This window comes from Daldinia decipiens (genome assembly GCF_022478715.1).
Source record: "Daldinia decipiens strain CBS 113046 unplaced genomic scaffold F4813scaffold_11, whole genome shotgun sequence".
Classification (NCBI taxonomy): domain Eukaryota; kingdom Fungi; phylum Ascomycota; class Sordariomycetes; order Xylariales; family Hypoxylaceae; genus Daldinia; species Daldinia decipiens.
In genome coordinates, this window is record NW_026054554.1 from 641,009 (window position 1) to 667,941 (window position 26,933).

Below are 26,933 nucleotides of genomic sequence, written 5' to 3' on the forward strand. Positions count from 1 at the left end.
CCTACATACATGTACCCGTAGTAAACCCCACTTAACTCCGCATGTTCATGTACCTGGACAACCAGTTACATCTGTAAACATTGGAAACCTCCTGCAGCTTTAGCTTCCATATGCTCCAGGTACGTCCTTCCTTCCTATGTCAGCTCCGTGCTACCAGTTCTTGGGCTGTTTACAAACACATAATACGTAGGTAGGTAGGTACCTAGGCAATATGTACCTACTAGACATTTCTTTGTAAAGACTGTTCTTTGTAAACTCGAGAATAATCTCGTAAATATAAGACACCTCATTAATCTTCATTAAGTAACTCCTAAACAAACTAGACCCATCTAGCTAGTAGGTCATGATAACCTTTAACATTACTATGTAGCATTAATCGCCAACTGAACATTCGGTCGAGCAAAATGATACGGTATAGTTATGGCTTATGTAGTTCGTTTTATGATTTTCGATGGTGATCGCCTGGGGAATTCCTTCTCTCACGTCGCTGGGGGCTTTCATTTCGCCGTGGCCGTCTATCTCTTGATCTAGGCCTAAAACTTTCTTTCCTATCTCTCCTCTGCTCAACCCCCCCGGGGCTCCGAGAGCGGATATGTTCTCGTCGGTGAGATATTCTGTGTTTATCGTCCCCCCGCTCTAGACTATAACTTCTTCGCCTCCGATGATCGTGTCTGTCATCCTTTTCATCTCTTGATCTATGACTATGGTGTTCACTTTTTCTCCTTGGCGATCTGTCCCGATGTCTCTCTCGACTACGGCTTCTGCTCCTATGTCTCCTCCGGTGGTGCCGTCCAGAGTCGTGTTGCTTTGTGGACGTTTGCTGGGCGTCGTTGGGTAACCGTTTAGTATCCGCCGGGGTAGCAGCAGAATCTCCATTGTCCATCGCACCTCTTCCTTTGCTTACATCTATAGCATTTGCACCTGTCACCTTTCGGGGAGCAACAGGCAAACCTAACGCACGAGCTAGCGCATCTTCTTCTGCTTCTTTAATTCGTTTGAGCTCTTCTTTTCGCTCCCGGGCCGCCCTTTCCTGCTCCGTCTCTGTAGATGATGCTTCCGACGCATCAGCTTTCGCGTACCAAGTAAGATCTTTGCCTTTCGCCCAACGACCGACCGGGGCTTTCAGACTATGACCGAGGTAGTTCTCGCGGTGGTTCGAAGTGGCGACATCCTCCCAATTGAAGTTGACCCCGCCGCGCGAGCCCGTCTTGCGGATGCTCGAGACAAGATCCATGGCGATTAATCGGCCGGTTGTAGAGTTGGATTATGTTAGGATCAATATTTCTTAAGAAGTCTTGCGAAGTGATGTGAAGGTATTACTGGCGATAGAGATGGGAGTGCGGGTGGATAATTGAAGTGGAAGAATATTAATTGAATCAAGGATAGCTTAGGTAGGTAGATATGTACTATGTACCTAAATATGTACACCCTGCATTAACAGCCCCACTTGTCGCCATTAGGGTGGAACTGTACTTCGTAGTACATAGGTACCGCTCTAACACTATCGATAAGAGCTTCCCGCAATCCACTCCAAGACGTAAAGTTACGTACAAGGTTGGAATCTAACCTACCAACTTCTCTCTTTCGAGCTTCCGACTTACTTCTCATTTCCTAGTCAAGACCGGCCTAACGGGAAATCGACAAAGATGGCGACGAGCAACGAGCCGTTAGACGAGATTCAATGGCGCCATCCAAACTACGCGCAGACCTTAGGAGGCCTACATTCCAACAATATACTCTTCTACTTCGCCGAGTCTCCGTTCTTCGATCGTACTTCCAACAATGCCGTTCTCTTTACTCAAGCCACATTTAACGAGAACATGAAATTCATAATATCGACCCGTGAGCAATTTGAGGGTCGTCTCAAACAAATGTCAGGGCTGGAGTATATAGTCGCCCAGGAGCCTGCCGAGTCGGGTCCCGGCATGGGGACTGGAGTCTGGGTCATCCACAAGCAGACGCGTCGCAAGCGGGATCCCGAGGACGAGGTCACTGTGCATGCGGCGTATTATGTCATCGGGGAAAATGTCTATATGGCACCAACACTTGCTGATATCTTGAGTTTCCGCATGGTATTTATCCCATATATTACTCTTCTCATTTACAAATATGTAAGTCTAACATTTGTTTTCTAGGTTACCATCTCATCAGCTTTGAGCAAATGTTTCGCGGCTGCAGATAACGCACGAACATGGTCGCCTGCCCTCGGACATATGTACAAGACAGCACCGAGTACTACAAACAATAGAGCACAAGCACTAGAGTCGAAAGGAGCGACGCCAATGCCCGAGGTACAAGGAAATAAGGCAGCCCCAGAATCAAAGAAGACGACTCAATCAGTAGCCGTGGACTCTCGCTTAGCCGAGCATTCATTCATGATCCATATGCAGTACGGTGGTGACTACATGGATGAGAACCCCATCACTGGTAAACCCGGTGAATTCCACCTCACATCCACAGGGCGCAAAGAAAAACTCCAAACATTAGCTTTGCCGAATCTCGACACGTCTTTCAAGAGCTCTGCGATTACTCAGCCGGATAAGAAGGACACGAAGGGTGATAAGACGCCAAAGACCCCTACAGGAATGCCGTCTAAATCCAGGCGGAAGAAGAGTAAAGCTGGTGCCACCCCAACTTCTGCGTAGAACGCCGAAGATGGTAAAGGTAGTAAAAAGAAACGGAAGTCAAAGGGCTCTTCTCCTAATGTATAGAGGGTTTTGCGATAGGTCGGCGTTTAGGGGACCAAGTAACCGGATATTGATACCCCCAGCTATAGGTATAGTCACAGATATTTGACTTTGGCGACAGACTAATTCTAGTCTCAGGTCAGTGCCGTAATATGAACTCGATGTTTAAACGATTTTAAGTGGCCTGATGGTGTGTGTCCTATCTTCAAGTCTTAGAACTTTATGCCAAGACCAAAACAACACGAGACGGAAAACGAGCATGGCAACAATAAGGGGTAAGCAAATTACCAAGCCTGCTTCTACTACATACATTACAGACTATCCAACAAATCCGATAACGGCTACAAATCAACCCATCTTCACCTCCACGGCACTATACGGTTTCTCTGTTTTACCACTCCCATAGCTCACTCCCCTCGTCATCATCGGGCTTTCCGTAGCTCTGGACCCATCGTGCAGCATGACCGAGTTCATCTCGCTCAGCTGGACCTCCTCGCCGGCCCGAGGCCGCATCTCGCTCTCGTACGCGTCGATCAGTTCAGCCTGCGACCGGCCTTCGGGGTTGGCTAGTAACTTGACCAAGTTGTAGACGTCGGCGAGACCGTGGCTTAGCCCTTGTCCACGGTCTAGATGAAGCGTGTTACGTTAGTGTTCAACTTCTTTTTCTGGGAATGACTATGGAGACGTCTGGAGTTGTGGCAGTCATGGGAAAGGGATAGGAAGTCAACTTACGATATGTCATAGGGTGCGCCGCGTCACCCACCAGCGTAACGAGACCGCCGTGGTTATCCCACTTATGCTCCGGCAAGGTCGGGTCCCAATTCGACAGGCCGACCCAGTAGACCCCCTCGTGGTCATCAGGTAGCAACTCAAAACATCTGCGTATGGGGTTCGCAAACGCCTTGCTCTTCTCCTTGGCCTGGCGCAGCCGATCGCGAATGCTCATCCCCGCCGCCACTTCTGCAGCCTGCTCCTCAAGACTGCTCGGCCACGCGACGTAGAAGGTGAACCGCCACTTCTCGGGATGGTCCTTCTCGATCCCGTCCATCAGCGTCAGCGCGCCGAGCATGTTGTCCGGGTGCGGCCAGAGACTAACCAGTGCGTTGCCGGCGATTTTCCGCAGAGCCACGGCATACTCGGCCGAGAACGAAGCGGTGATGAAGGTCGCTACGAGAGGCAGCCGCTTGACTGCGGCACGCTCAACGCCGACTAGTTCTCTGCGAACTTTGCTCTGGCTTCCATCAGCACCGATGAGCAGACGGCCCGTCTCCGAGGTCCCGTCCGAGAAGTACGCCGTGACGCTCTTGCCGTCGTCCGCGTACGAGATGCGCTCGAACTTTTTGTTGTAGCGCAGGTCTGGGAGGCCTTCGGCGGCGAACTTGCGCAGACGCGATCGCAGGACGCGGCATAGATTTTCCGCGGGTTTCTCTGTCAAAATCTCTCCTGTCTTACCGTTGAGTATGGGGAAGTACTCGAGCTGTGCGGGTTTGAGATAGGGATCGACCATTGTCTCGTCTATACGGCTCCATTTCTCCTCTCCCACCATGGACTCCAGGAGCGCGGTGGCCCAGTGCAGAGCGATTCCCCAGTCTCGTCCACTGATAGGTTAAAGAACACTGTGTTAGTCTCTGATATACTGTCATCTTTTGAAAAGGGAAGTCGTCCACGAGATTATTTTGCTTACTAGTAATTATTAGTTATTACACATAAGATAACACGAAAATAGAGGGAAAATAGGAGTACGGGTATCAAAACGTTGTGCTTTTATACATACCCTTCGCGGGACGAGTGTCCCATCTCTCTCAAAGACTATAGAACGGATGCCCTTCTAGTCGTATATTAGTAAGAGGATCGCCAGAAAGGTATATTCCTAGAGTGAGGGAGAGCATAATCTACCACGTGAAGAGCGTGAGCTAGAACCAATCCATTACAGCCTAGTAGGGTAGAGTATATATTAGTACTGCAATAGTTATTTTGGAAACATCTCATCGCGACAGGGGCTCTCTTACCGCCGCCAATAATAAGAATCGGCAGGTCCGCTTGTTTACCATTTTCTGCCATGATGGTATATTCGACGAAAGCAGCGTTCTTATTAGTCTAAATGTGAAGTGTTTAAATGTGTGTAAATGCGATATCGAATAAACTCGTAGATAGAACTTTGGAATGTTTTATAAGCAAGAGAGTTGAGTGACTGTTATCCGCAATTCGATGCGGAGTTAATAGCAAAATCCATCTCGTCCAGGTATGTCCTTTGAATATTCATCCGACTCCGCGATATGATATCCCTATACTCGAGTTCGCCGTCTGTCGTTGGTAACTTTCCAAGGACGAGACACAAGGCCTCGCGCTGAAAAGAGTTACATCCGGCTACTCTACCCATCCACAAGTCATGCCCGCGATCTGCCCGGAAACCGAAGTGGAGTTCACCCCTGATGTAATTATGGTTAACATCCAATGAAGAGCTGTTGGACTCTCATATCATTCGCCCTTCGCATCCTTGCAACAGGCGCGAGGGCACAAAACCTTCTATTCGAACTCTTCGGATCATTAGCGAAGAAGGTCTGCTGCCACGAGATCGAACGACGGGGACGATTTCGCGTCTACGATGACACGAAGAGGTGGGGTACAGACCGCTTCACAGGCCATTCACGGTTACAATTAAACGCCTGCAGACTTCACGACGAAAGATGTTTCCCGATTTGGATAAACTGCCTTATAAGTACGGTAGATCAGATGCTCGATGCTACGCCTTATTCGAGATACCTGAGAAACAGTATACCGTTTACCCGGAAAGCAAGTTTGATTTTGCGGGTTCTGATTTTCTAGCTGCATTGCAGCTGATGCATGGTGTACTGTGATCGGATAGACTTTGTCTATAGCTTTACCACAAGTTGTGAACCCTCGAACTAGATCACATATTATAGTACTAAAATAACCAAACCGGCTAGAGGTGCCGATAACTACCAATATTACGTCAATCATATACCTCTATTAAATTAATCAGACTGATTAACGAGCGGGTTTTATTAAAATATCGCCGTTAAATCCGATGGTAACGAATGTGATGGTGCATGTATTAGCCTCATCGTACCATTAAGCTTTGATGCTGAGAACAAATCTGATATTGCTAACGAGCTACCAGGCTTCTGGACGCGATATGTTCATTGTGATCCTGTTGCAGAATATCATAGGAATTTATCATTACGGGTATAAGAAAATAACCGGAATTAACTGTGTAAGACGACATATCTACTAGCCTAGAGTCTAGTAGTAGTGTCTATACCAAAGCTCTTTGCGCAACACAAGTAGTAGGTAGGTAGGTATGTTAAATCAATGACACGTGCCACTCTTAAGCTGAAGAGTATAATTCGTATATGACGTGGCATTACAGGAACTATTACTCTTTTCAACAACATTGACTCTCCGAATATATACCGGATGTAACATGATAAGTTCTACCTATGGAGTCAAGTGACTTTAACTACCTAGGTAGACATCCGGCAACGTTGAATATACTACCGATATGAGATAATACTGAGTAGCACCTAATAATGGAGAGGATTGTTATAAGAAGTCATACCTATACCTGTAGGAGACCAACAGCTTCGATAGCTCTCAAACGCCGAGATAATGGTATTATTCATCTATCCTCTATAAGAATACTCAAAAGACTTTACCATCAGATATCCTTTGAGGTTCAAGTCTATAACTTTTTCCTTTCTTCACTTCGTTCCCCCTTTTATTCTCTTAAATTAGCCTACTCCCTCTATAGTGCTCGCTTCTTTTTCTCGGCGTGTAAAATGATTCATACCTACCTTACATAGGTACCTAAGGTATGGTAGGACCGGGATAATGCGCAAGTAGAATACGGTGTAAGCTGCAAATGATGCAAGGTTCTTTCTAAAATTACAAGAAGTACTGGCAGGCATCCTTTTCAACAGCAGGCTTTTTAATTCACTTGAAGAATTGCGTCAAAGCTCAAGATCTGTGGGCTAGGAGTCAAAAAGGAACGAGGCCTGTTTAAGAGCCCAAGTTATCACCCCACTGTGGCTACACTATTAAAGATAAATGCAGGGCTAGCCATGCTATCTTATTTATATACTCATTTAGATAGACAGCTAGAACTTACTTCCCTAATCATAGAATATACGTACTACTACTACATTTACTTACATGATACCTTCACTCTTTAGTGTCTCTTAATACGGCGCCTAGCGCCGTTGCCCCTTATTGGTAAGCCTTGGGGAAGCTTACCATAGCCGCGTTAACGGCTGCTTAAGATCCTGTATAAACCGCAACATATACAAATGAACTATGCTCTGATGAACTACCTAGGGAGATAATATGACACGAAATTCAACGGATTAGGGTAATTTATTAGTCCGCTATAGAAAATATTATATAATAAGGAGACAAGGTGCTATAAATTCCCATGCAATGGATAACTAGACTTAAACTAGCTAGCGACGTCGCTGTGATGTCTTACTCGTTACGATCTAACCGTACAATGGCCTGCTCATCCGCCGTGATACTATTGGGTGCTATAGAACGCGAAGTGATACTCCCTTAGAAAAAAGAGACGCAGCACCAATCTATCCTACTCTGTCTGGCGGACGAACGCCAACGGCATTAGCCGACCCCACCAGCCACAAGGGTTGAACCGCCAGGCGCCGTTACCAGCACCAAACCAGTACTTAACAAGGTAAGGCATAATCCACGGTAGAGGAGGGAACGGATGTCCGCATTCATAGGTCTTATCGGCGCATTCAATTACTTCTCCATGCCACCATGGGATAGTTCGTGCTGGTGATGAGGGTTGTCCATCAATGCTGGCTGGCCCGCAACTTTTTCAATCTCGGGGAAAATAAACGACTCTTCAGCCCAATGGTGATGTCCAACCATGAATGGACGTAGAAGAGAAGGTCTTTCACATTCTTCGCATTATATGTCTTTTTCGTCGAGGTAGGCACATATGAAGCCTACTAGATGATAATATTGAGTCCCCGTATAATAACATTGTGGGCATCTGCCATGTCAGAAGTGACATGGACGTAAGAATGGGAATCCTAGTGGCTGGTTAGCTAACTGCAATTATTACTTCCTCGTCATTGTCGGCATTTACGCTAAAGTATGTCGAAGGAGTTGTGATCAGGTGAAAGGGTTCATCTATCCAGGGTGCTGATGATGGCTTCATCGTCACGATATGATATTGAATAACTGCTAGAAATTAAAATGCTGATGTGAAAATGAAGTTCGAACTGGGGAGGTGCAATTTAGGTGTGTAAAGCAACGACTCTATTGCAAAATATTCGTTGTTTACGTGAAATAAACTGTCTTATCTTAGAAACTCACCCTAGTTACTATTTAAATGTTACTTATTTTTGATACCCTTTGGCTAGCAACTACCCTCCATACTTTTGTGTAGTATACCAATCTTGCTGTCGCCCAATGGCACTACGGGGGAAAGTAACTTAACAAGCCATTGCAATACTTATAATTGGCTTATCAAGCACTGCACGAATCATGTTACGTACGTGAAGGTACTGTAATTGCAAGGGATTGCTATTTCTTGTATATTGTCTTTGTGCAACTCATCAACAACTTACTGCTCTTGGCTCCCTTGCTTCATATCTGAATGGCATGTTGCCTTGTATGAAATTAACCGTTTTTTGTAAAACAATTAAGGACTTTAAAGTAATATGTATTTTATTATACCTTATATCTATATTTCCTTATAGAAAGGATTATAAAGATTTTTTCTGAACTTTTACATTAGAGGAATTGTTGTTGTAAAATCACCGAAGGTACTTAATAAATAACGTCAATTGTGAATGAATTTAATACGTTTAAGGGGTTAGGTGTCAAATATAACTACCTATGCAGCTGCCGAGACATATGATAGGGGGTCATCCGTATAGTGAGTGTATATTTAATCTTCGTTTGTAACACAACTTTCTTAGCTACTTGTTGTTATTGTGCTAATAAGTACTTAAATTACTATATTACTATTATTGACATATGGAAATATTAAGACTCAGTTTTGCGTGAAGCAATAGGGTTTATGAGGCATAATAGTTGAGTATTTTAATTGTGTTGTTAAGGTCTTGGTTAGTTCTTTCTGCTATGGCAATAGCGATTTTGTAGGCTATATAACACCTTTAAAGATCCAACAACAATTTAAGGCTCCCAATACCTAGAGTATTTTGTATATGAACCTTTTAATTCAGCTTGATAAACAGCGCTAATGTACTAAGTAAGCTTTAAACCAAATTTGTAGTTATTAATATCACTAACTAGGTACCTACCATAGCGGGGTAGGGTGGGTACAAAGAACTGTTCCATAATTGAAAAGCGTTCCCTATAATCCATGCATACCCTAACAGCTACCCCGTTCCCTATATAAGAATAATTCTCAAAAAGAGAACGTTCTCAAAATTAAGGGCATTCCCTGAAAAGTGGGTCTAAAAGGCGCTAAAAAGGCTAAAAAAGTCAAAAAAGTTAAAAAGCGTGGTCCTCGAACCCATAGCTTTTACATTTATATAAACGTTAAATCCCTTAGTAGGGGTTTAAAGTTTTAACAATTAAACTAATGGAATAAAATAGCTAATTTTATCAAATTAAAATTATTTTTAAAAATTTAATTGTTTTTAGGCCTTATAACCTTTACTTTAATAATAATATTTTATTATAAAAATTTTATTTAAAAAAATTTTTTTTTTTTTTAAGTAAAATCTAACCAAAATTAATAAAAATGATTCCTAAAAAGGGAACGGTTCTTTTAGGGGAAACAATTTTATACGTATCGAACGGCAGTAGTAAAATTTTAAAAACCGGGATCCATTATTCCTGGATTTCAGCCAATAAAATGCCGGGAATCAAAGGAACGTTCCCTAATAGAGAACCGTTCCCCATAAAGAACAGTTCTCTGAAACCCCCCATTTCCGCTATGGTAGTTAACTAAGGATTCAGAACGTTCTCCTTATTTGAGTAACCACGTATAAATGCATTACAAATACACTACGACCTTTTATAATAATTATTCCCTTTATAATAACCATGTAATATATGGCTTTCATTCCGACTGGCCCAAGATTACTAATTTGCTGGTGGCTAAGCGCCTTAAAGCGAACATGCTTAGCTATAGTTTTTAGATTGGATCTCCAAGTTAGTTATCCTGGGAGGAATCATGTGGTGGGTCATTCGAGAACAAATCAGCTGCCAAATTGAGATTGTTAACTGGTTCTCATTGTGCGTAGTCAAGGCAAGTGGCTAATAAGGGGTATTAAAGGTTATTATTGTCTAGGCAGGTAGTTAACAGTTCGGCGGCTAATTCCAACGCCGAAAAAAAGTACTGCTACCAAACCCCACCTATTAATCAGTGATTAATGTTATATAGGCCTAGTGCAAATGTCATCCTCCGTGTATCATTTTCCTTTAAATCCACAATAATACATAGGCCAACTTCTATTCTATAGACTTCTCTACAACCAGAAGATACAATTACCGCTACCACATCTGAACTGAAACTAGTGTCAAGTATATCACTATCCAAGCCAGGGTGTTTAACACTTATTCAATAACGGGCATATTCCTAAACCTCTAAGATATCCTTCCTTCTTTAATGTAGTACGAGGATAATTATCGCGAAACTTGGCATCACACACACTCTGATCTAAGCTTATCTAATCCTGACAATATGAGATATACTCGGTACCTAGGTAGTCAATTCTATTAACACACAGTGTCGATTAGTTGCAGATTAATATTCGGGGAATAATATGGTTTGTATATTTCAAGTCCTAAACTTTTGCTAGGTACCTCCTTAGGTAGTACCACGGTAGGTAAACCCCATACACTATTGAACTATTGAATGAAGCAGTACGGTAGAGACCAATGAAACAGAGACAACGAAAGCTAAGTCATTATTCATATAGGAGCCTATTCGCCATTCCTATTCACGTTACCAGGGCCACCGTCATATGTATTACTATGCTTATTCCAGTTCGTCATACATACCCCTTATATTCCATCCCGCAGTCACCAACGCCGAGCCATCTCATCTGCTGCACGGCACAAATACTCGGCAGTAAATCCAGCCATCAGAGCGCCACCGACGATCCAGAACTGATCATGGAACCAAGCTCCGCAGCTCTGCGGATCTCCCAGGTCTACGCTGTAGATATACCACGACATAGCTGCGGCAACGCCTCCCACGGTCCCGACGTAGTAGAGCGTGCCGCTACCTGTCCACACTCCGCATAGCGTGAGTAAAGCAACCATGACTACGGCTAAACTACTTGCGAGGAATTTAGTGCTGTTCCTAAAGCGCAGGGCCATGCTCTTGACACCAGCCTTCTCGTCGTCTTTGACGTCCTGGTGCGCGTAGATGGTGTCGTAGATGATAGTCCACAAGACATTGGCGGCAAAAAGAGCGGAAGTCGGGGCGGCGTATACGCCGAACGGGTCTACGTCTAGTGCGGCGGCGCAGAAGAAAATAGCCCAGGCGAAGGGGAAACCGAGGAAGACCTGGGGATAGTACGTCACGCGCTTCATGAGCGCGTAGACGAAAAACAGCACTACGCTGATTGCCATGTGCAGTTTACACCCCGACGGGAACAGGTTCAAGATGGGGTAGATAGCTGCCAGCAGCGCTAGAGTGAAGACGTGCGCTGAAGCAGTTGAGACGGCACCGCGCGCCACAGGCCGGTGGCGACAGCGCTCTACCTGTCTGTCGAAGTCCTGATCGACAGTGTCGTTCCAACAGCAAGCAGCGCCACGCAGGAGGATATTCATGGGCAAGAATATCGCCGCCAGTTGCAGTACGACGAGGGGCTCAGGGGCAGCAGGGGAAATACAAGCAGCGTACATGAGTCCGATTAGGTAGGGGAAGTAGAAGGCATACAGGCCTGCGGGCCGCTCTAGACGCATAAGCTGAGCATAGGGGATCCATGACCGTGGAAGCCATGACACGAATCCTGTTGTAGGGTCTGAGTACGGCGGGAGGTCAGCGAAGAGGGCGGCTTGTTTCTCCTCGACGTGCCCAGGCACGAGAGGAGTCTTAGAGGAGGCGGCAGCAGCCATGGGCAGATTCCGGACTTTGGTCGAGCTTGACTTTGGGGGCGGAAATAGTAGTTTTATCGATTCTCTCATAAGTTGCTAGAGCGTGATATCAAAGAAAAGTTTACCACCGTAGGGTTCAGCGAAGCTAACATGCTATAAATAAGACGAAAGTGAAGAAACAAAAGACCGGCGAACGATAGATTTACCGCTTCTGTTGATATGATCTAGTTTCGACGTAGTATAGGTCGTACAGATAGGAATACCAAATCCTGCATCTTGTTGAGTAGCCAATGGAAGGACCCTTGCGCATGTTTATCCCACATAGTACATCGCAAGTTCTGTACAAGATCATGACTTTATGGAGCCGGTACTTGGATAGCTAGTAGCGTTGGTATATGTTGACAATCGAAGGATTGGTGCTTATGGTTGCAGTGCATTAGCATAATATCACCTTGGATTACGGCATATTACCGCCAATTCGGACTACTCGAATCTATTGACCGCAATAGGTAGCATGCCTAGTCCTTTTGGGCGGTTGTATCTAACCGACTGTATAAATACTATCATGTGATTGATACATAGAATGTCCGAAGATCTATTATTGTCTTTCCTGTCATAGAATAGCTGCATGGTGGTTTTGTGGGGGGATGGAGAGGTCTGTAGGAATTAGATCAATGGATAGGTAGTTACCTCCTATGTGTTGCGTCTTCCTAAGATGTTAATAATTTTGTCATTAATGATATAATACACTCAAAACAACATCATACATACGTACATGAAGCCGTCATATTAGTTATCTCCCAATTGCCTTCGCTACTATGAGTACTATTGAAAGCTTATATACTGTTTATTACGGGCTTGTTCTCGTTATATGTGCTATCTGTCTAATTCTCGTAGAGTTCTTGAGACCTGTTGACTCGAAATTCCTATTCCGCTCAAAACGATGGAAAATGCCTCCGGGGCCGCCAGGCCAACCGATCGTGGGCAATCTATTGCAAATGTTTCAAGCTCGACGAAATCCTCGTGCTTTCAATGAATGGGTAAGTGCAGACATTACTAGGTCATGGCGATGTATTTCTTAAGTGTCTAACTACTATAGCTCGCTTCCTTGGGACCTTACGGCGAGATGGCGACGCTCCACATGGGCTCTCAGACGTGGGTTGTTCTCAACTCGGAACGTGTGGTCTCCGAGCTTATAGCCAAGCGCGGAAAGATCACAAATGAGAGACCCCATATGCCCGTTTCTAGCGATCTCGTTAGCAATGGGAAACGTACCGTGATTAGACAGGAAGCAGAGTGGAGGGAAGGGCGCCGAGTGATGCACCAATTGCTCAGCGGTTCAAACCTCAAAGTGTACGCGGACATGCAAGAGCTCGAAAGCATCAACCTCCTTCGCCTCTATCTTCGACAGCCAGACCTATGGTTTGCTCATAACTTTCGCTATTCCACATCGGTGTTGTATAGGATCGTCATGGGTTATCCTCTCAACAAACCGAAGGATCAGCTCGATGATTACCAGAGAGTAACGATAGAGTTCGTGAGGAGCATCAACCAGAGCTTTGTGGACTTCTTCCCATCCTTTAGTAAACTCCCCCATTTCCTACAGCCATGGCGAAAATACTGGGCTGATATGGGCGCGTTTCACCGCCACGTCTTCCAAGAATGGTGGGAGCCCATTCGAACCGCCGTGGGCAACGGGTCCGCACCGGCATCTTTTGTCCGCGATGTCCTCCTTCATCCGGATATAAAATTTGCTGGCAGCGATGAAGAGGCCATGTATCTAGCCACATCCGTCATGGCAGCAGGTGGAGACAACACCCGTATGGGCATCAACACGTTTATCATGGCTATGATATCGCGACCCGGGGCGCAGAAACGCGCACAGGCAGAAGTAGACCGGGTCTGCACGAACGGCAAGACGCTCAGACTTCCCCAGATGACAGATCTACCCGAGATGCCATATATAGCAGCAATGATCAAGGAAGTTCTACGCTGGCGACCGACTGTTCCGGTTATCCCGCCCCACCAACTTACGGAGGATCTCGACTTTGATGGATATCGCATTCCTGCCGGCACCAGCTTCTTGATCAACTCAATCGCGTTATCTAACGAGTTCGACGACCCGAACGAATTCCAACCGGAAAGATGGATTGACGGTTCAGAATCGAACGCTACAGCCAACTTCTGGGGATTTGGTGGAGGTCGCCGAATATGCGTAGGCTGGAAAGTTGCTCAGCAAGCTCTATTTGTTGCATTTGCCCGTTTGATATATTGTTTCGACTTGACTCCAGTTCGTATACCCCTAACACTAAAACTAGATGTTACCTGCCTACTAACATGTAAAACCCCTAGAATGGTCCCATCGACGATAGGAAACTTAACCACCAAACCGTTGATGAACCATTCCCCGTCAAGGCTACGATCCGCAGTGCCGAGCATGCACTGCTCATTGAGGGGGAAGCATCCAAATACGAGACGCAATTTTCTACATTTTAATAGCTGCTCGATAGAACCTCATTAAACATATAGAATCAAGCTAGCAACCCTACCTAAGACTCCTGTGACCATGCATCCTCACCCCTCCCCTTCGCTTCAAAACAGGGCCCAAACACGCCCAGCGATCTCCGCATCAAGAAAACGCCCATCGGCGCGATATAAAAATGCCTATTGCGCGTCAGCGGCGCTAACCGTATGATCTTTTTCTAAATGGGTGCGTTAGGGTGTAGTTAAAACTAGATGTGGCTGGAAGGATCAAGTTGCATGAACCTCACATCAACCAACAACTACATGTAGGTGGTACCTAGCTACCCAAAGTACTAGGGTATTTGCGCATATGCCAGACCAACAACATCATCCCGACAACTCTGATGAAGAATTAATCTGCCGCTTCCCGCCGTTGCTCGTGGGCATGTTGTATATAGGATCGATAGTGGAGTAGAGGAATCTCCTATTCTTAAACGTGCATCCTAAGGAGGCTGGGTTGAGTCCATAATATATTGCGTTTTGGTTCACGTGTTGGTGAGTGTGGATATTTGGCGGTTTAAATGCAACAAAACTTCACCTATTTCGTGTTAATGTGATTGAATTTTCTTATCACAACATACCAAGCACTTGTACGACATACATATAGGTGCTATGTATCTTCCCGAAGTGTAGAGCGTCCTAGCCAATAGAAATTAGCCTAGGCTTGGCATATACCCAATGAGGAAGGCTACTCTAGATTTGAGCCAATCAGAGCCTTGGTAGCCTAAAGAGGATTTCCCTTTTATGTTGTTGGTGCTGCTGAAGATTCCTTGTTGGTATTGATCATCCCGAAGCTTTCTGTTGGTTGATTTATACGCCGTTCGGACTGTAGACGTATTTCCTTGCATCATCAATGTTCCCTGCAACCGCATCTCGTTCCTTGTACCATACAACACTTTTGAATGGGTGGCAAGGGTCATATGTTATATGCAGGTCATCAATTATTGTCAGTACTAAGTAGGTATGTATGGCTTGACTTACGACGGAAGATAGGACATTTACCAAGCTAAACAACATTTCGCTTAACCCGACTTTTGGAGATATTTCTTAGGTCTCGTTGCTTGTATAGGAAGAATACGTATAATCGAATTAAATTTATGTATGTGTCTTTTGTGCAAAATCGTAGTATTAGTGAGTCCTTAGGTAGTATAGGTTCGAAGATTCAAAGCTGTGGGAATACCCCTTAACCAGGTGCTACTCCTGCTAGCTTTTTTCAGTCAATGCCGCTATATTTACATTTTTTTACCCTACCTAGTAGCCTATACTGAATTTCTCAGAACCTTATCTTATTAAATAACCAGGTACAATAGTCAGTTTACAAACAGTTTCAAATGGCCATATCAAGTCCATGTCTATCTTGGTTCAATTTGAGTAAATGAAGTCGTTTGAATAGAGTTGATTAATGCCCTATGTGCAGGGGAAATGCACCTGCACACCTAACCATGGTAGACATCATTATACCAATGAATAATATATTTGCTATCGCGATCCCAGCGGGGGCTACTGATGTGTCACCTTATCCCTCGATCGGGCTACTAGTGTTTGGCCATAAACAGCCCCCTTTCTAGGTACTTCGGAGTTTTCATAGGGTTGTCTCATCTAGCTCCGCTTCAACCAAACTCTCCTGACCAAATTCATAGCTGTAGATCTTGACAATATTGAACCCCGCTTTCTTTAGTAACTTAGTCAAGTGTGCTTCCGTCCGCTCCTGTATAGCGGCAAGCACAAGCATTAGCTGATCCATGGACGTGATCGGCCACGTGGGGTTCTGTCGAGGCACCACGATCTCGTTCAGAAGCAATCTGGAGTATCCCGGCTTCATAGCAGGCTTCAACTGCTGTAAGATCTTTATGCAGTCATCGTCTCCCCAATTATGAAGAATAGAGTGGAGATAATACGCACGGGCGTTCTTGATCGGCTGGGTAGTGAAGAAATCGTGGGAGACCGCTTCGAAGCTGTCATCGGAAGCGGTGGAGATGACTGCCGGCCGATCCTGCAAGATAAGCTTGCCGGGAATCTGGGGATATTTCGCCTTCAACTCATGCAAGTCATGGCCCTTACCCCCACCGATGTCTACGAGGAAAACATTGCTGTAATCAGAGTTGAAACCCTCGATGAGTCGATCAGACACGGGATAAAATCCGGGGTCAACCCATGATGGCTTCCCGAGCCTGTAAGCTGACATGTAGTTATTGAAGGCCTGGAGGTAGGGGGGAGTTTTGTCCAACCAAGCGAAGGATGATAACTCCGTTTTATGTGCTGCTTGAAATGGTCCATCTGTTACACTTGTTGGCAGTGTATAACCCGTGTTCTTGAGATACTCGGGTAAGTGACGAAATGATACACCGGCAACATCGTAGCTATAATAAATGCTTAGAATACCGTGAATGATGCGAGTGGCTATTCATCATGGAGCAAAGAAGGTTAATGTGATATCCGAGTGTTACTGACAGGAATATAATGCCATCCCTATATCTAGGCTCTGAAAGAGCTTCGGCTAATGGGGTAGTAGAGTATGTATCCTCACTTTTCTCACTGACTACATTCATAGCAGCAAGATGCCTCATGGTCCGTGCTAGTAAGTTATGTCGAGTTAGCTGTTTTCATTCCTTATATTAGATGATGCGGCCTGGTTTACAAATTAAGACATCGTCTGCGCTGCACTTTGCTGCCAGCTCCTTAGCAGTGATGCCAGCTTCGCCACTTTGGTTCAAGTATTCGAATATCTTGAGATCAACTGCAGTGCGGCAATTGGCCGCTCTAGCTGGCTAAGACCTGTATTAGTAATGTTCGAGCTCGTTCTAGGCTATCCCGAACTTACTTCAGCCCATCCCATTCGCATTATCGCCTCGCTGGGTAACTCTAAGCTCGAAATTAGGTCATGACTAAGACTCATGAGCTTCTCACGGGCCCCTGGCGTCTTCGCTTTGTATGAAGCACCAGCTGTTTGAAGCTGCGAGAGGATAGCCTCAACCTGGGACGCATCTTGAGCCATCTTTGTAATGGTAAATTAAGATAAATTCAGTTATTAATGGCAAAGTGCATATTACATAGTGAGAGAGAAACGATTTACTATCACGAGTATCGTAGTTACCTACACAAGAGTTCTGGCCCCCATCAAAGGAAACTCGCAAGTACCTCGGTATTCGAAGCAAATATATGCAGGCTCTGTATAGGATGGTCACATCCGTTGGGATGATAAAATGCATGTTAGAGGGAAAGGGTACGCGAAGGATCAATGCTACCTTCATGCATGTCAGAAATAACGTTCTAGATATTCACAAACAATTACTCGATTCTTATAACTACAAACGCACATGAGATGTAGTATAAAATAACGCCGAAGGATAATCGGCTTAAAGCTTACCTTCTTACGGCACTTGAGTATCCACTCTAAAAGAATCCATGAATTATTGGCTGTTATTGGCGTAATAGTTAGTTAAGCTGACAGGGTGAGCCCGGCCTTCCGCGTAAGCTTGTCTTCACGTTCTTCATCACCTTTCTCTTTAGTCTCTCGGCCTCCCCAAAATGTTAATGATAGCAGGTATGGGGCGCTTAGATGCTACATTGAAAAATGGGGATGGAGAATATTTAGATTATTTTAATTTAGTTACTTTTGTTTAGTTAGGTAGGTAGAATCCTTACGAGAATTAGTGACCGGTTATTCTTAGGTTCGAGGAGAGCGAGCCTGTGTATTAAGTGGAGAAGTCGTCGCTGTCAAGGTCATATAGTCATCCTGTAAAATAGTAGAATAGACAGTAGCTGTTGGGTATAGTGTTCATTAATAGTCTGTGCGCCGGGTATCCTATATTTACATGTGTGCTAATATTTTACATATGCGCTTATCAACTACAAGGGGAACCCTCCTCCTGCTCAGGATCTGTTTTCCAATTACATAGCCCCAAAATCTTGGCATTTTGATTCGAGCAGTCACCGGGTCTCCCACATTCCAAATCATCACTCCTCAATCCGCTATCCGAACCCAAGCCCCGTTTCTAAGCTCATGCCGAGTAAGCTCAATCTCGTCGGTGATGTGAACACCGGGGCCACGCATGACACCAGCTCGATTGACCGATATGTTGGCACTATGGGGCTGAGATGACATATGACCTTTGCTATTGCGACCAGATTGCTGGGAACTTTTCATCGTAGTGCCCGAAACGTAGCGCCGGTAAAGAGGTCCATACGTTGGAATCGAGGCTGCCATAATTCCAACCAGGAGCTCAGCTGCAGATACGAACCCTGGAGGGACATTGTCCCCTTAAGAAGAATTAGACATGAGCAATTTAATGATTCAAAGTTGGACTTACAGCTAACATCTAACGTTGAGCTGACGACCAGACTATACGCCAACCTGATAATACTGACGATGCAGGCACTATAGTAGAGGCAGGGAGTTAGAATAATTACATCGGAAGAAGGGTATTTGAAGCAAAATAATATCTCACCTGCTACCCGTAGCAAATATAAAAATCAACTGGGTCCTTTTTTGCTTCGAGACCTTGAGTCGCAAGATCATAGGAATAGGTAACGCAAGGATGACGAAGTCAGTTATAACGTTGATTACGCCAGCAATAAGTACAAGCAAGCCGTAGTTGATACAAAATCCACCTGGAATAGTCGTGTCCCAGGCAAATTCGATTGGCGTGCACTGAAATATCGATACGATTGCTGATGAGATGAACCAAGCGGCGACAAATGCTGCAATTATCCATAGATAAACGTGAAAGCGTTTGGAAGCAAAGATTGCGCCGTAGAAACTCAGGATGCTGAACTTTATGAAGCCAATGGAGAAATAGTAAAAGACTTCGAGAATGATGCCCCACTGGATAAGAGTTAAGCAGCTGGCTTAGACGGGCAAATAGGAGGTAGGTATTCATGCAAGACTTACAATCCGGAGATGTCTCGCATCCGTGACGAAGATGATGTGTTTCCCTAATCCATATACTGCTGATAGAGAAAAGCTGACAAGGGCGGCGATAAAACAGATCTTCAGTAGAATACGGAGTCAGTCTACTAGAGCTACTGAAGTTAAGCCTTTCGGAAAAGATGAAGTTATACGTACCCACGCTACCATGAGTAGCCAGTCACTTGTGTTCAATACTATCCGGCCATGGGCGACACGTCGTGCCCAAATCCGGATGAGGATAACGACGACAGATGCGACTCCTGTTGCGATACTGCACGCATATATGTTAGGCACAAGTGTGTCATCCTCATGCGCCACCATATACGCTATTTGCTCCGGCGTTAATAGGTTCGCCATGTCGAAGGAAAAGACAAGTTTGGCGTCCTTAAGTCTTGTTGGCGACGATATTGAAGCAAGACAGTTGCCTCATAATAAATTACTCGGGAACAGGATGGTTACAAAAGAAGAGTTCTCGAAAAGAACAGTTAGGACCAGTAAGGTCAGCTTATGGCTGGCTGAGTGACATAACGGGATGGTATCACAGCCAGGTTTCATTCCGCATGGCAAGACAGGGTTGTTTAGGTACCTAGGTAAAGAAGCCATATTCAATAAAATGAGTTAACGATGTAACGAATTCTACAATGTAACCTAACTATAATCCTTCGTCTCCATGTCCATTGCTGGAGATGTTGGAGTGGGTAAAATAAAATAATAAGCCGAATAAAGTAATACTTACTGCTGCGTGTAAGTGGCATAGCATGTAAAAAGTGGCATGTAAAGAGGCAACAAAAAAGGTAACTTAACACTTTTGAGCTTCCACTTACAACCAATCGTGTTTCATGCCGCTCTATTCCAACAGCCCCTTTTGTCTCTACATACAGCCTACATAGACGGAAAGTTGTGTACCTAACTAACAAGCACATAAGGACTTAAAAGCCCTTAGCTCCGTTTTCCATTCTTATAATCCTCGATCCTACCCGCAACTTTTAACGTTTGATCTATCTTATAGCTACCTACCTATCATTGTAAAATCGATAGTTAGGGCGTGAAGACGATCATTGCTTCATATTACCTAAGGGGCACTTCTTCCCCTCCTTCTTATCTCTTACCAGGGATACTTATCACTTTTATCAAATTATCAAATCACAAAGCTCGCCATGGGGTTATACACTCAACTTCCTGATGCCATCCAAGAGGTGGATGTAATCATTGCTGGCGGTATGATGAATCCATTCGCTACTAGCAACAAGAACCTAGCAACGAGAACCTGAGCTAATTGGTAAATATAGGTGGCACTGCTGGTTGTATAATCGCGTCCAGACTTGCCGATGCGGACCCGAATTTGAATGTCTTGGTCATTGAAGGTGGACCAAACAACTACAATGAGCCTCTTATCGTGCACCCGGCCTTCTTCTTTAGCAACTTAGCACCTGGCACAAAGACAATAGCATTCAAAGTAGGCAACAAGTCGGAGCATCTCGCCAACCGAGAACTTGTTGTTCCTACCGCCAACGTCCTTGGCGGGGGTTCTTCTGTGAACTTCTCGCTATACAGTCGAGCTCAGCGAACTGACCTCGATTCCTGGCAAACTCCAGGATGGTCCGCAGACGAACTATTGCCGTACATGAAAAAGGTACCTATCCTTATCGCCTCTCTCGACTTTTATAAATACTAAATGTTTTAGATTGAAACGTATCATGGCGCAGACTCGAAAGGCCTACATGGAACCGATGGTCCAATCATCGTTTCCAGCGGCTCGTATCGTGCTACCCGAATCGAAGACGACTTTCTTAACGCCCTCAAGGCAGTGGGCTACCCTGAAGTTGAGGATATGAATGATCTAGACAGCTGCAACGGTGCGCAGCGCGCCATGCGCTACGTAGCCCCCGACGGATTGAGACAAGATGTGGCCCATTCATACCTACACCCCAGGCTTAGCGATGGCAAGCATCCAAACCTTCACGTTCTCGTCGAGTCTAAAGTAATACGTCTTGTACTTGACAACAACCGCGCCGTCGGCGTCGTCTACAGGCCCAACTCCGCCTCGTCTGCTACCGAAGATCGAACTATCAAAGCCAAAAAGCAGGTCGTCCTCTCTGGTGGGGCCTTTGGGACTCCAGCTATACTAGAAAGATCCGGTGTTGGCAACCCTGAAATATTAAAGAAGGCCGGTGTGCAACCCGTTGTGGATCTCCCTGGCGTTGGCCACGGATATGAAGATCACCATATTATCGGATACCCGTACCGGTCGAGCTTGAACCCGGACGAGTCCCACGATGCGATCAACGGAGGCCGCTTCAATATGGATGACCCCGAGACCCGTAAGCTTCTAGGCTGGAATGCCGCGGATATCACTTGCAAGCTTCGACCGACGGAGAGTGATGTTGCTGCCTTAGGTCCTGAGTTCCAGAAGGTATGGGAGAAGGAATGGAAGCACAACGCGAACAAGCCCATGGCAGTCATGGCGGCCTACAATGCGTAAGTCAAAACACTTAGTGATGATGATATCGTTGCTATGATTCTAACAGAGGTAACTAGCTTCCCCGGAGTACCCATCGGCCTCCCCATCGCACAGTACTTCGGCCACAACATATTCTCTCCTTACCCCGCCTCCCGTGGCCACGTACATATCACCGGCCCCGACTTAGATGACAAGCTGGACTTCGAGTCCGGCTTCTTTGCAGACGCGGGTGGCAATGACATCAAGAAGTGCAGGTGGGCGTACAAGGTACAGCGAGAGATCGCGCGCCGCAGATCAGTATACCGGGGAGAAGTACCTCGCGGCCACCCACCGTTCGCAGCCGACTCCAAAGCGGCATGCATCGAGACGGAGGAGCCGCTGCCAGCTACAATCACCAATATCGAGTACACGCCCGAAGACGATGCCGTCATCGACAAATTCTTACGCGAGAATGTCCAGACGACGTGGCACTCGCTCGGCACGTGTAAGTTGGGCAGACGCGAAAACCTAGGCGTTGTAGATGCGAACCTAGACGTATATGGCGTCGAAGCGCTGAAGATCGCCGATCTCAGCATCATGCCTCACAACATTGGAGCGCATGCCGCGAACATGGCCATGGTGATCGGCGAGAAGGCTGCGGACCTCATCGTTCGTGAGCTAGGACTTGCGCACTGATAGGGGTGACTTACGATATGCGCTTAGGTAGATAGCTAGTTACTGCTAATAAACACTTGCGTAATGATGTATCTGCCGTGCCAATTCTAGTCGTCCGATACTCGCTTTGAAATCGGATATTAAAATCCCATTGCTACCTTCGTGTTGCTTTGCATAATTGACCTGACATCCCGACTCCTTTGCCGAGGACGAATGCGATGAAACCCCAACGGGATACTTGAGAGCATGTGGAAGTTAAAGGGGTCTGAATATGTACCGGGTAGGTAGGTTTTAGGGGTTCTACAACATGTTTCTTGTGCTCCCCCAACCTCCTAGGCCTCTCGTAGTTCTTGGAGATATATGTAAGTGAGGTTGTATCTGACTTCGACAGTGTACTTATACACGGTTCTTATTTGTCCATAGACCACCTCCCAAGTTTACTATCACGATACACATTCTCGTCCCACAGACTAGCGGTGTGATAGCCGTTATTCGATCGAAGGCCTCGACCTCAGTCGACGACATCTTGTACAACCGAAATACTTCACGCAACCACATCGTTCATAGTGTGTTGCCTTCTAGAAAATTGCGCCATTGCATTGTACCGCTTAACGCAATATCCGCTGCTCTGCTGTGCCACCACACCCCGCAGATGTATCAGCCAATAGGGGTGTCCCTCAAGAAACGGGCTTAGGTGAGTGCGGTGTTGTATCGAAGGATCAATACTATGGAAATACATGGTGTGTGTGGTCATGCTATATGCAACCCGTACCAACCAACCAACCAACCAACCGATCCTGCAGAATATTCGATGTTTTCTACCTACCGCCGGATGGGACTGTACTTATGTACGTAAGGGATGATCGCAGAGAATAGCTTACATTTATGAAATTACCTCATCTAGGCTCCATTGGCAGACAGTTAAAGCTGTTACTTTACATGTTCCATATTTTCAGCGGCTATCATGATGCCGATGAATCCTACACACTCGGTTGTGCATGAGAACAAGAGGGAAAAGATCAGCTAGGACACGCGTGCGCCTTATTGATGCCACAGACGAACCCACTTCTCCATGTCCTGACTGCTGATGCTGGCGCTCTGTTGTAATACGACACTTGCAGAGACGGCATTCACCATTTCAAACAGGGGAAATGCTTTTCCCGCAAGTTGTTCCTCGTAGAAGTCAAGAAGTCTTAATGCCGGATTAACATCATCCGGGTTCTGTCCAGCCTGTTGGGCTTCGAGGTTGTTGGCGGATTCGCGAAGTCTTCTCAGCCATTCCTCGCGAGAGACAATAACCAGAGGAGCTTTTCTGACGCCCTCATGTTGATCAGATCTTGGCTTAAGATCCTTAGATACTTCTAAAATGGCAGGTAGGAGGTTCGACCAGCTTGTAAACTTTGGATTCATCAAATGGTAGACCTGAGGCCGACTTGGCTGGTCGCGGCTTGAAGTAGCCCCCTTAAGTAGAATCTCGACAATGACGTCTGCAAGCACGTCGACTGGGATCCAATCTACATCTTCTGTGTCCGTACCATACGCGCCCAGTGAATCAGGGATAGCACCCAGGCGCATAGAACCAGAAATTAGGCGCGGAATCCACTCCTTTGGATTCCATCGCCCTGGACTGCGAGTCGCGCCGCATACTTGACCGATGCGCGCCACCATGACAGGTATATGTAGCTTTTCAGCGGCGTGATATAACACGCGCTCGGCTGTGTATTTGCTCTCGGCGTAGCCAGCCGCAGCTGGCACTGACAGGTCATCGAAGATCTCTTCGGGAACTGGTTTGCCAGAGCTGAGAGCTAGATCCATGACGGCGCTGATAGAAGACAGAAACATAATTGCTGGGCGATGAGAGCTTTGAAGAGAGAACTTGCATAAGTTTTCAACGCCTGTCAGGTGCTTTGTGAATGCTGGCAAAGGGAGGTTAAAGTCGACAGACCAGGCATTGTGGATAATGAGCGTAGCCGATGAAGACAGGGCTTGGAAGAGCTCCGGTTCGAGATTGAAGGTATCATGGGACAGCTCTGCTTCGATGAAGTGAACAGTCTTTGGGAATGCTGTGGGCAGTTGAGGGTCGACTTGTCCGTTGTTGATGCACTGTCTTGCGGCAGAGTCGGGGCCACGGTTCAGACAGTAGATGGTATTGATATGCTTATTCTCCACAAGCGCCCGAAGAATGTATGCCCCTATCGAGCCTGTCGTTCCCGTTACAATGCAGACATGGGAAGTGTCTTCACCTTGTTCCCTGCTTGCCGTCTGGGACTGAGTCTCGGCTAGTTGATCGATACGACGCGTGAACAACGCCAGAGTTTCTGCAAGGCCTGGCCTGTGCTTGTCTTGCTCACTTAAAGACTGGTCATGTCCTTTAGCTGCTTTCTGAATCGCTTTAGCAAGTCCAATAGGCGTAGGGTTCGAGTAGATCGTGATAGGCTTCAGATTTTCCACGTTGGTTTTCGACCTAAGATTTCGGCACAGCCGCAAGATCTGGAGGGAATCAATCCCGCGAGCTAGTAAATCGTCATTTATCCCTATTTCCTGGAGCGTTGTTGATTCTTCGCAGGCTGTTCGGACCACAGCGAGTACAGCCTCCAAGTCGTCTAGGTCAACTTGACTCTCCGCGTTGGTAGAAGACTCGACACCAGAAGATTCGATTTCTTTGTACAATTTGTTGATTTCTTCGACGTATCGGTCTAGCGTAGCTTTTCTCATGACAGTGCCCTTGGGGGTCCGTAGGAATGGCTTCTCTGGAGTCGAAAATAGAACATGAGATGTCGCTATTCTAGCATGCGTTGGTGCGTCCCGGTTGGCTTGTTCTATGGTCGGCCATAACCTTTTAATCCAGTCTTCTATATCTTCGGGTGACAATGTGCTTTTATCCTTGAGCTCTATAAGGACTCCAGCCTCAAATCGTTGATTTCCAAATACTACCGCCCCTTCGATATCGAGGTGCTTGCTCAGATGATTCTCGAATGAAACAGGGTTTGTTTTCTCGCCATTGAGAAAGACAATAATATCATCTGCTCGTGATGCGTGTGCCCACATGTCAGGTCTCGTAGGATGTTTCTTGAACAAATCGCCGGTGTTAAACCTCTCTAACTCTGGGAATCTGTCGAAGACTGGTTGGTATGGCTGGGTGGACACCGATTTCTCTAGGACAAGTTCGAAGCTATCCTCAGTTCGTGGCTCGAGTACGGCGCCAATTTTAGGGTGAAATGCCATATATTCCCAGTCCTTCGCTGTGTCATGGTCCCCCGGGTATATAATCGGAAGCCCTGCGGTTTCACTCGATCCTAAGAAAGTCACTAGCCGGATCTTTTTTGCAATGATATCTCCTAGCATCTTTGGGAGTGCTCCTCCAGCAAATACAATCATCTTGATCCTAGAAGCAACCTGATCCAACATTTCCTCATCTTTGGCAAGCGCTTCCAAAGTAAAGGGTGCCGTCATTACCCAGTCGGCTTCCACATTGCGTGAAATAGCTAAGAGGCTCTCAATAGAAGGAGGACCTAGCCATGATGGTAGGATCACAACACAGCGGTTATAAATGGCGTTAATAATGGCAAGCTGGACACCGGCAGGGTGGAAGAGAGGAAGCAAGAGGATGTGGGTGTTGTGACCCAGATGAGACTGCAATAGCGTATATCCATTCGGAGGCGAGAGGGACAAGGTCCTGGCTGTCCGGAGGATAAATTCATGGGTGTATATGCATGGTTTGGGAATTCCAGTAGTACCAGAAGTATGGCAGACGAATGATCCATCCCTTTTAGCTTTTTCCAGTGTCGTTTGATAGAGATACGGCTCATGATTATGGCTAAGGAGATGCTCAACTTCTTCCATCTTCAACAGCCGCATCTCCCTCCTCTGTAGTATTTCATCTACGGAGGAAGGGACTGGCCCGGATACGATGATCTCGGTGCATTCTAGATTCTCTAGTAGAGACAAATGAGCCGCAACGGTGTTACGAGGACTGGTGAGGAATATCTATAAATACATTAGCATCGATCCGAGATTCTGTAACTCTTGTGGTAAATATAACCTTATATCCCGCCTTGATAGCGCCTACGAAGGCGAAGATATAACGAAAGTCATTAGGCCCGATATACGCGATGGTAGGAGTGCGCTCCGGATCCCCGCGCCCAATTTCGCTGTCTAGCCATTGAGCAACTCCATTTACAGCATTAGCTAACTGGCGATACGTGACATCTTTAAACCCGGCATCGTAGTTTGACGGGTCAGCTGGATATTTTCCATAGAGTGAGTCCGGCTCCGTTACAGCAATTTCGTCTATAACGTCAGGTAGAAGTTTGGGATCCTCTAGGTGAGCCATCGTTGATCTCGTCTCTTCTTTGCTCGGATACAAGTGGGGGAATGCAAATGGCGAACTGGCTATAACTATCTCAAATTTGGAACATGTCTCAAATAGCAGGGTTAATGCCGATATGCAGTCAGCATCTTTCCAATCCTCCCATTCTTTCCGGGTCATATCATATACCAAATCCGGGTACAAACAAGTATACACTTGCATCTCACCACTACACACATCCAGCAGGTGGTATACAAGTACCTACTTATGCAAGTCAGCGGCTAATATACTCCAAGTTACACGATAAATTGGATGCTAGCTGTGCCGCTG

The 26,933-nt window shown here is 46.0% G+C and overlaps 11 protein-coding genes across 11 annotated transcripts; 4 read left to right on the plus strand and 7 right to left on the minus strand.

Moving 5' to 3' along the window:
• Positions 1–12: 12 nt before the first annotated feature.
• On the minus strand, positions 13–1,537 carry F4813DRAFT_355403 (kinase phosphorylation protein-domain-containing protein). Its single transcript, XM_049242862.1, has 2 exons — positions 1,461–1,537; positions 13–1,391 (listed from the first exon to the last, which is right to left on the minus strand). Exon 2 carries the CDS (start codon positions 1,232–1,234, stop codon positions 440–442), a length of 795 nt encoding a protein of 264 aa, XP_049100974.1. The 5' UTR covers positions 1,235–1,391; positions 1,461–1,537; the 3' UTR covers positions 13–439.
• A 109-nt stretch (positions 1,538–1,646) lies between these two features.
• Positions 1,647–2,645, plus strand: F4813DRAFT_388268 (MED6-domain-containing protein; the record flags this gene model as incomplete). The annotated part of the gene is made up of 2 exons (XM_049246679.1): positions 1,647–2,072; positions 2,136–2,645. The coding sequence occupies 2 exons, from the start codon at positions 1,647–1,649 to the stop codon at positions 2,643–2,645; spliced, it is 936 nt and encodes a 311-aa protein (XP_049100975.1).
• Positions 2,646–3,035: 390 nt separating this feature from the next.
• On the minus strand, positions 3,036–4,748 carry F4813DRAFT_388269 (FAD/NAD(P)-binding domain-containing protein; the record flags this gene model as incomplete). Its single annotated transcript, XM_049246680.1, has 5 exons — positions 3,036–3,313; positions 3,420–4,285; positions 4,462–4,496; positions 4,584–4,621; positions 4,697–4,748. 5 exons carry the CDS (start codon positions 4,746–4,748, stop codon positions 3,036–3,038), a joined length of 1,269 nt encoding a protein of 422 aa, XP_049100976.1.
• Positions 4,749–4,754: 6 nt separating this feature from the next.
• Positions 4,755–5,560, plus strand: F4813DRAFT_355414 (uncharacterized protein). Its single transcript, XM_049242863.1, has one exon. The coding sequence runs from the start codon at positions 5,142–5,144 to the stop codon at positions 5,511–5,513; it is 372 nt and encodes a 123-aa protein (XP_049100977.1). The 5' UTR covers positions 4,755–5,141; the 3' UTR covers positions 5,514–5,560.
• Positions 5,561–7,505: 1,945 nt separating this feature from the next.
• On the minus strand, positions 7,506–7,981 carry F4813DRAFT_355415 (uncharacterized protein). Its single transcript, XM_049242864.1, has 2 exons — positions 7,810–7,981; positions 7,506–7,753 (listed from the first exon to the last, which is right to left on the minus strand). Exons 1-2 carry the CDS (start codon positions 7,879–7,881, stop codon positions 7,670–7,672), a joined length of 156 nt encoding a protein of 51 aa, XP_049100978.1. The 5' UTR covers positions 7,882–7,981; the 3' UTR covers positions 7,506–7,669.
• Positions 7,982–10,058: 2,077 nt separating this feature from the next.
• On the minus strand, positions 10,059–12,138 carry F4813DRAFT_355417 (putative 4-hydroxybenzoate polyprenyl transferase). The gene has a single exon (XM_049242865.1). The coding sequence runs from the start codon at positions 11,835–11,837 to the stop codon at positions 10,725–10,727; it is 1,113 nt and encodes a 370-aa protein (XP_049100979.1). The 5' UTR covers positions 11,838–12,138; the 3' UTR covers positions 10,059–10,724.
• Positions 12,139–12,446: 308 nt separating this feature from the next.
• F4813DRAFT_35667 (cytochrome P450) lies at positions 12,447–14,420 on the plus strand. The gene is made up of 3 exons (XM_049243019.1): positions 12,447–12,787; positions 12,847–14,037; positions 14,100–14,420. The coding sequence occupies exons 1-3, from the start codon at positions 12,566–12,568 to the stop codon at positions 14,241–14,243; spliced, it is 1,557 nt and encodes a 518-aa protein (XP_049100980.1). The 5' UTR covers positions 12,447–12,565; the 3' UTR covers positions 14,244–14,420.
• A 1,231-nt stretch (positions 14,421–15,651) lies between these two features.
• F4813DRAFT_355421 (putative O-methyltransferase) lies at positions 15,652–17,499 on the minus strand. The gene is made up of 4 exons (XM_049242866.1): positions 17,092–17,499; positions 16,909–17,038; positions 16,722–16,845; positions 15,652–16,630 (listed from the first exon to the last, which is right to left on the minus strand). Exons 1-4 carry the CDS (start codon positions 17,263–17,265, stop codon positions 15,853–15,855), a joined length of 1,206 nt encoding a protein of 401 aa, XP_049100981.1. The 5' UTR covers positions 17,266–17,499; the 3' UTR covers positions 15,652–15,852.
• A 534-nt stretch (positions 17,500–18,033) lies between these two features.
• On the minus strand, positions 18,034–19,842 carry F4813DRAFT_355423 (uncharacterized protein). The gene is made up of 5 exons (XM_049242867.1): positions 19,336–19,842; positions 19,162–19,260; positions 18,719–19,095; positions 18,581–18,648; positions 18,034–18,530 (listed from the first exon to the last, which is right to left on the minus strand). Exons 1-5 carry the CDS (start codon positions 19,534–19,536, stop codon positions 18,235–18,237), a joined length of 1,041 nt encoding a protein of 346 aa, XP_049100982.1. The 5' UTR covers positions 19,537–19,842; the 3' UTR covers positions 18,034–18,234.
• Positions 19,843–20,219: 377 nt separating this feature from the next.
• F4813DRAFT_35884 (putative alcohol oxidase) lies at positions 20,220–22,577 on the plus strand. Its single transcript, XM_049243278.1, has 4 exons — positions 20,220–20,397; positions 20,469–20,812; positions 20,864–21,657; positions 21,718–22,577. Exons 1-4 carry the CDS (start codon positions 20,337–20,339, stop codon positions 22,313–22,315), a joined length of 1,797 nt encoding a protein of 598 aa, XP_049100983.1. The 5' UTR covers positions 20,220–20,336; the 3' UTR covers positions 22,316–22,577.
• A 758-nt stretch (positions 22,578–23,335) lies between these two features.
• On the minus strand, positions 23,336–26,627 carry F4813DRAFT_388275 (acetyl-CoA synthetase-like protein; the record flags this gene model as incomplete). Its single annotated transcript, XM_049246681.1, has 2 exons — positions 23,336–26,281; positions 26,337–26,627. The coding sequence occupies 2 exons, from the start codon at positions 26,625–26,627 to the stop codon at positions 23,336–23,338; spliced, it is 3,237 nt and encodes a 1,078-aa protein (XP_049100984.1).
• Between the last annotated feature and the right edge of the window lie 306 nt (positions 26,628–26,933).

Excerpts from the sequence above, each read along its gene's own strand:
- F4813DRAFT_35667 (XM_049243019.1), top strand. The coding sequence starts at position 12,566 with ATGAGTACTATTGAAAGCTTATATACTGTTTATTACGGGCTTGTTCTC. Across the intron at positions 12,788-12,846 it reads CTCGTGCTTTCAATGAATGG|CTCGCTTCCTTGGGACCTTA; the intron begins GTAAGTGCAGAC and ends TAACTACTATAG. Across the intron at positions 14,038-14,099 it reads ATTGTTTCGACTTGACTCCA|AATGGTCCCATCGACGATAG; the intron begins GTTCGTATACCC and ends TAAAACCCCTAG.
- F4813DRAFT_355423 (XM_049242867.1), bottom strand. The coding sequence starts at position 19,536 with ATGGCGAACCTATTAACGCCGGAGCAAATAGCGTATATGGTGGCGCAT. Across the intron at positions 18,649-18,718 it reads ATATTTGCTACGGGTAGCAG|TGCCTGCATCGTCAGTATTA; the intron begins GTGAGATATTAT and ends CCTCTACTATAG. Across the intron at positions 18,531-18,580 it reads CTCAACGTTAGATGTTAGCT|GGGACAATGTCCCTCCAGGG; the intron begins GTAAGTCCAACT and ends ATTCTTCTTAAG.
- F4813DRAFT_355403 (XM_049242862.1), bottom strand. The coding sequence starts at position 1,234 with ATGGATCTTGTCTCGAGCATCCGCAAGACGGGCTCGCGCGGCGGGGTC.
- F4813DRAFT_35884 (XM_049243278.1), top strand. The coding sequence starts at position 20,337 with ATGGGGTTATACACTCAACTTCCTGATGCCATCCAAGAGGTGGATGTA. Across the intron at positions 20,398-20,468 it reads GGATGTAATCATTGCTGGCG|GTGGCACTGCTGGTTGTATA; the intron begins GTATGATGAATC and ends TGGTAAATATAG. Across the intron at positions 20,813-20,863 it reads TATTGCCGTACATGAAAAAG|ATTGAAACGTATCATGGCGC; the intron begins GTACCTATCCTT and ends TAAATGTTTTAG.
- F4813DRAFT_355417 (XM_049242865.1), bottom strand. The coding sequence starts at position 11,837 with ATGAGAGAATCGATAAAACTACTATTTCCGCCCCCAAAGTCAAGCTCG.
- F4813DRAFT_355415 (XM_049242864.1), bottom strand. The coding sequence starts at position 7,881 with ATGAAGCCATCATCAGCACCCTGGATAGATGAACCCTTTCACCTGATC. Across the intron at positions 7,754-7,809 it reads CTCCTTCGACATACTTTAGC|GATTCCCATTCTTACGTCCA; the intron begins GTAAATGCCGAC and ends ACCAGCCACTAG.
- F4813DRAFT_355421 (XM_049242866.1), bottom strand. The coding sequence starts at position 17,265 with ATGGCTCAAGATGCGTCCCAGGTTGAGGCTATCCTCTCGCAGCTTCAA. Across the intron at positions 17,039-17,091 it reads TGCGAATGGGATGGGCTGAA|CCAGCTAGAGCGGCCAATTG; the intron begins GTAAGTTCGGGA and ends TACAGGTCTTAG. Across the intron at positions 16,631-16,721 it reads AGGGATGGCATTATATTCCT|CTACGATGTTGCCGGTGTAT; the intron begins GTCAGTAACACT and ends CATTTATTATAG.
- F4813DRAFT_355414 (XM_049242863.1), top strand. The coding sequence starts at position 5,142 with ATGAAGAGCTGTTGGACTCTCATATCATTCGCCCTTCGCATCCTTGCA.